The sequence below is a fragment of the Neoarius graeffei genome, chromosome 12, assembly GCF_027579695.1.
Source record: "Neoarius graeffei isolate fNeoGra1 chromosome 12, fNeoGra1.pri, whole genome shotgun sequence".
In the NCBI taxonomy this organism is placed as follows: Eukaryota; Metazoa; Chordata; class Actinopteri; order Siluriformes; family Ariidae; genus Neoarius; species Neoarius graeffei.
In genome coordinates, this window is record NC_083580.1 from 32,577,057 (window position 1) to 32,583,657 (window position 6,601).

A 6,601-nucleotide genomic window follows, 5' to 3' on the forward strand; every position below is an offset into this window, starting at 1 on the left:
CAGATGCTTAAAATGACACTTCAAAGTAATCACATGACACTAGGTATCAGAGAGATGTTGCAGTTGAGGTCAGATAATGTAGGATATAGGGTTATTTTTAGGTTTTTAAATGATACAGGAATTATTAGGAGAATTTAGCACAATAGTATAGTAAACGTTCTGGTTCACACTCCAGTCCAGAAGGTGGCGGTAATGCACCTAAAAGCTGTTTACCAACCGCCATGAAACAATAAAAAAGAAGAAAGAAGAACCAATCAGCACGCTCTCGTGGTGAGCTAGCGCGAGGCTTGTGTGTGTCGTTCTCAGTCGGGAAGAAGCGCGTAGCCATAGTGTGATCTGTGAGACTATATCATTCTGCAAGATACCTCTGTGAGTATTAATGGGATTCAGCACATAAAAGTACTTATTTGAACCTTTAGAAGGCTTTTATGAATATTTAGTGTCCGGTGGTTTGTGTCTATCGCATGTATTCGCAAACGTGCGGTTATTTGTAGCAAAATTACAAGTATTGAGTGGACCACCTGTATACTTTTTATACTACTTCATTCGTCTCCATTAAGTTGGATGATCCGCCTTCGGTTACACTCGTGAACTACATCGTGTGTCCACTATGTTTTTAAAATGGCCGGGGGCGAAAAACATCTTTCACACTAAGTAACAACGACAATTTAAAACATCGTATGGTGTTTATGTTCGTATGTGTTTATTCGTTAAAGCGAATATTAAAGCCTTTTGCCGGTCATGGCTGGTTTCCTATGCTTTTGCTGGAGACTGCGATGTTCAAAAGTTTCTTTATCTCTAACTTTGCATATGGTTCGTTTGGCTCTTATCGATGTTTTTATTAAATTTGTGAAACGCGCAAAAAAAAAAAAAAATGGTGGTGGGGGGACCCCGGAGACCTTCGTGTACGTATGAGTGAGGGCTTTGTTAGCTTAAGCAGCCTTCTTTAGCCGAGAGGCCATTTTAATGAATGGGCTCCTATTGTACCGTCGCTCCTGTGCTACAGGGAGGGAGGTGTTTCTAAGTGTCCCCCCCCCCCCCCCCCCCAGCAAAGTTTAGGAACAGGAGGGAGGAGGAAGACTTATTTTTAATACTAGACTAGTTTGCATTTCACAAAATGGAAGGTGAATCCTTGTAGACACCTCACGTGTCTTAAGCGTTTAAGCTTAGTTTCTAGTAATTTGGTTGGTCAGTGTGTTGGTGTAATTTTAGAACCCTATTTTACACAAAGCCGGCTTGTTCCCCCTTTAAAATAAGAGGTTAACTTTTTTTTAAGTTCTTTTAGGAAGAAGTAAAGTATATTTTAATATTTACTGCATTATTCCCTGCCCTTTTAGGCATACACTTTATTGTATATGTGAAAGTCAGACAGCTTCCAGGATGGCAAAAAGTGACCCAGCAAAGCCGAAGGGCAAAATGTCTGCTTATGCCTACTTTGTGAAGACTTGTCGTGAGGAGCACAACAAGAAGAACCCTGGGATTTCTGTAAATTTTTCAGAATTCTCCAAGAAGTGTTCTGAGAGATGGAAAGTGAGTGGGCTGTGACCTTTATGAAATGTGTGGGTTTTTTTTTTTTTTTTTAAACATAATGTAGTGACAAGTAATGGGGAGCCACTGGTAATCTGACTTATTGATGGTTTTTGTGGTATTGTGCAATAACTTTGAATGTGATGCATGATGTTTAGCTATTAGAACGTCTATTTAATACCATGGGTTAGCTCACTTTTTTTTTTTTCACAAGTCTTCCATCATCTTAAAGTGCATATGGATGTGTTCATTGTTGCGCTACGTTCACACTGCAAGGCTTAATGCTCAATTCCGATTTTTTTGTGAAATCCGATTTTTTTGTGAGGTCGTTCACATTAACAAATATATGCGACTTGTATGTGATCCTCAGTATGAACGAAAAGCGACCTAAAAGTGTTCCGCATGCGCATTGCAGGATACGACGACGTCACACGCAGTGAGCCTGGCCAGTGTTTACAGAAGTAAAACCGCCCGGTTGCGGTATGACTCCTCCAATCTAGCTTGAATAGCTGCATCCCCCCAAATGGAAATCAGCTCCCTAACCTCTGCGTCCTTCCATTGAGAAGATTCAGAACCTTCACAGCCCGAAGCGTCCCTCGCACTGATGTCATGCGCAGGGGCGCAGATACGTTTTTTGAACTGGGGGGGACAAAAAACTGGGGGGGACAAAGCTGCCAGCAAACCAACCCCGATATGCCTGTCAAACTTGTTGTTAGTAACCATAGCAACCAAGCTCGAGCTCGCAACCTGTGCAGTCTGCGCAGCTCAACCAACCGAATATCAGTCTTTGTTTTGTTTTATGTGAGTTGTTGCAACTATATGTATACACTGCTGTGCACCTCAATAAACCGAATGGTAATTAGTCTTTTGATTTTTTCCGTGAGGTTTGCCTTATGCAAAGAAAGACAGCATAGGCGTTTTTTCCTCCCTATAAGTAGGGGGGGACCGAACGAGGTGAATTTAAATATGACTCGTCCCACCCTCTATCTGCGCCTGTGATTATGCGCCATGTTGTTGTAACTTTTTTGAGAGACCCGCCGCCTACTTCAGCGCAGAATAGTGACGTTTGTGGCTTGTTGATGACGTGTAAGTCGGATGAATGCGACCTGGCGGTTCAGACTGAAGTCGCATATGAAAAGAGCGGATAGGAATCGGAATTAGCACCACATATCCAAACGGCCTGGGTCGGATTTGAAAAAATCGGATCTGTGTCGTTCATATTGTCAATAAAAGATCGGATTCAGGTCACATATGGGCGAAAAGATCGGATTTGAGTCACTTCAACCTGCAGTGTGAACGTAGCCTTAGTTTGATACAAGTCACTTTTAATTATGAATTTGAATAGTCAAAATGGGCAAATATGATCTGAGTGCAAAAAAAATCAGAATTGAACAAGGCTTGTATTGTGAATGTGGCCTAAGTGTTTTTATATATATATATATATATATATATATATATATATATATATATATATATATATATAATATAAAACAATTTTTATTTACTTTTTTTTTTTAAGCAAAGAAATTTTCCTCTTCTTGGTGTCCTTTTCAGGTGATGTCTCCAAAAGAGAAGACCAAGTTTGAGGAGATGGCCAAGCAGGATAAGGCTCGCTATGACCAAGAAATGATGAACTACAATCCAGGCAAAAAGGGCAGAAAGATGAAGGACCCCAGTGCACCAAGGAGACCACCGTATGTGTATGCCTGCCAGTCTTCAGGATGAAGAGGCTATTTAACAAAATGTTCTTTTGAGTATGTGAACATCCAAATGTTGAGGCATTACAATATTTAAATGAGCTGCTCTTGCCTCTGTAGGTCGGGATTTTTCTTGTTCTGCTCTGAGCACAGGCCTAGTATCAAAGCCCAGAATCCCAGCATGGGCATTGGTGATGTAGCAAAGAAGCTTGGTGAGATGTGGAACAATCTGTCTGACTCTGAGAAGCAACCCTTCCTTTCAAAGGCCAATAAACTCAAGGACAAATACCAGAAGGTAAGGGTCAAGTCATTTATTTATATAGCACATTTAAAAACAACAGGGGTTGAGCCAAAGTGCTTCAGTGTTAGCTAAGGCATAGATAAAAACAATAATAGTCTGAAACATCAGACCCACATATTTACATTAATCATTGAAAGCGCGGCAATAGCACCATAATAAGGGAGTAAAAAAGAAACAAAACCTCAATTTGACTCAAAAGCAAGTGTGATCAAGTAAGTCTTCAGATTGGATTTAAAAGAGGCAATTGTAGGGGAGGATTTAATGTATGGCGGGAGGGCATTCCAGAGCTTTGGAGCAGCTACAGAGAAAGCACGGTCACCGTGGGTTTTGAGGCGTGTGCGAGGGATGGTGAGGAGTGATTGATTTTGTGACCTAAGTGATCTGGGTGCAGAGTGTGGAATCAAGAGTTCCGAAATATAAGGTGGTGCTAGACCATTAAGTGCTTTAAAAACAAAAAGTAAAATTTTAAAATCAATTCTGTATCTCACTGGAAGCCAGTGGAGCTGGGCTAGGACTGGTGTGATATGTTCCCCTTTCTTGGTGCCAGTCAGAAGCCTGGCAGCAGCATTTTGTACCAGTTGAAGTCTATTAATGTTGTATTGTGACATGCCTGTGTAAAGGGAATTACAGTAATCTAAGCGTGAGGAGATGAATGCATGGATGACTATTTCCAGATCTTTAGGGGAAAGAACAGGTTTTAACTTTGCTATGGTCCTCAGCTGATAGAAACTGCCTTTAACCACAGCATTAACCTGTTTATTAAAAGTTAGTGAACTGTCAAGCAGAACGCCCAGATTTCTGACTACATTCTGTGTGTCTGGTAGATGAGGAGGAAGAGCATTGCCAAGGCTGGTGACAGTGGGGGATGAAGCAAATAATATTATTTCAGTTTTACTTTCATGTAGTTGTAGAAAGTTAACGTCCTCAAGACAGCTGAACAGATTGTTGATGGTGGAAGAGCAGTTTGGACTGAAGGGCAGGTAGAGCTGAGTATCATCAGCGTAACAGTGATATTGAATGTTGTGCTTCTTGAGAATAGAACCTAGGGGCAGCATGTAAAGAGAGAAGAGCAGGGGGCCTAGAATGGACCCTTGTGGGACACCATACTTATTTGGGGCTGAGGAGGAAGACTGGTTACCAATCTTGACACAGAAGGTTCTATCCTCCAAATAGGACCTAAACCAGTTTAAGACTGGGCCTTGCAATCCAACTTTATCATGTAGGCGCGCCAACAGGATGTTATGGTCTATAGTGTCAAATGCAGCACTAAGATCTAGAAGGAGGAGAATGGCACATGTACCGGAATCAACTGCAAGCAAGAGGTCATTATGTACTTTGAGTAGTGCAGACTCTGTGCTATGAAGGGCTCTGAAACCAGATTGAAATTTGTCCAAAATATTAAAGTTGTTTAAGTGGGAGGAGAGCTGCTGAAAAACCACCTTTTCTAAGATTTTAGAGAGAAAGGGTAATTTAGAGATGGGCCTAAAGGTTGAGCAGTTTGTTTATTAGAGAACCAAAACAACTTCCCGACAGTCGCGAAACTAACTTTTCCCAGATGGTATTGAGATTTTGATCCACTTGTCTCTGAAATGCTGGCAAAATGACAGACCAGTGTGTCTTTTAGTAGAAAGATTGGCTTCAAAGTACTGTACTTCAAAATGCATGCTGTATTTGAAATTGTACTGTCACTTTGTTTGGTTTATGGTGGTATTTTTGAACTGTGTTTATTGGAAAATGTGACAGAACTGTTTGTGTTCCACCAGTCTCCTAAGCTTGCTAGTTCATCCCCCCCCCCCCCCCTCCCCTTTCATGAATGTCAAGATCCTCCATATATAGAATATTCCAGTTTTTGTCAGCCAGCAATTTAAAAGTTGACTTGACACTGTTTCCCTTGGGCAGGATATGGCAGACTACAAGAGCAAGGGGAAAGTAGGTGGTGGGGTGTCGGCAGGCAAAGCAAAATCCAGGGAGGAGGATGATGAAGATGGTGACGATGATGAAGAGGAGGATTAAGGACTTTGTATCCTTAATCTGACACACGAGGCAGTGTCTCAATCCCTGCCAGTGTAAGTTGAAATAAGTCTGTATTTGGCACCCGTGGAGAAGCCCAACTACTGTAAGCGAAGACGAAATGTTATCTTGCAGAAGGTCTGGACTTGCAGTATGCTTTTGTTCATGCCATCTCAGTTTTACAAAAGAGGGACAAAATGTTTTCTGTTTAGCCATAAACATCTGGTAGCACAAAGATGTATGCATGTTTTAAGGTTGTTTTCATGACTCATCTTGACTTTTTTTCTCCCTTCCTATTCTCCAGGCTTCAAGTTGTACAGTTTAAGTTGGGCAGAACAATGTAGCAAAATTCAAATTTTTGTTAGCAATCACTAGTTTGTGTAGTCACTATATGTAGAGTGGATTTTCCCCTCCCTCCCCAGACTTGTTTTTTGGGTGAATACACTGAACCCTTTGCAGATTGAGGGCCCCCCCCCAACCAGTTCAACATGGTCACCTCTGTCTGGTTAAAGCCCTTCTTTGTGTGTGGGTGGGGCATTTTTTATTTTATTTGTATATTGATTTGGTAAAACTTATTTAAAATGACTTGTTTTTATATCTAGGAATTGTAACTTTGTTTTTATTTTTTATTTATTTTTTTAAATGGCATCCATAATTTGTTGCAGGTGTATGACTATTTATGGGAATAAAGTGGTAAACATTGCAAAACTTGGTCTTGATAGTTCATTTAACCATGCATCTACTAAAGTTATAGCTACGTTCCTTTGTCTTCATCAGTCACCTGAGAGAGAGACAGATTGTGTGATATATACACTTTTTTTTTTTTAAAGATGTATCTAAAAAGTGTGTGAGATATTTAAAAAGTGACTTATTTAAATTAAAAAATAGATATGAGCGGGCGGGCATATTAGTGCGAGCGGGCGTCTAGTTATATATACACACACACACGAGGGCTTTACATTAACTTTTTTGCTCACCGGCCACTGTGGCTAGTGGTTTTCCCAAGTCACTAGCCATTCAGCCTTTTCACTAGCCACAATTTTGTTGCCAGGCAATCGAAGTTTTT

General features: G+C 40.8%; 1 protein-coding gene across 2 annotated transcripts; it reads left to right on the forward strand.

Moving 5' to 3' along the window:
- Positions 1-263: 263 nt before the first annotated feature.
- hmgb3b (high mobility group box 3b) lies at positions 264-6,243 on the forward strand. 2 transcript variants are annotated; one of them, XR_009655727.1, is made up of 6 exons: positions 264-369; positions 1,338-1,530; positions 3,082-3,221; positions 3,345-3,519; positions 5,425-5,591; positions 5,840-6,243. XR_009655727.1 is itself a non-coding variant. In XM_060935789.1 (5 exons), exons 2-5 carry the CDS (start codon positions 1,381-1,383, stop codon positions 5,536-5,538), a joined length of 579 nt encoding a protein of 192 aa, XP_060791772.1. In that variant the 5' UTR covers positions 264-369; positions 1,338-1,380; the 3' UTR covers positions 5,539-6,243. The 2 variants fall into 2 exon arrangements, 1 of the variants encoding a protein (XP_060791772.1); XM_060935789.1 differs by having other exon boundaries at positions 5,425-6,243.
- Positions 6,244-6,601: the final 358 nt, after the last annotated feature.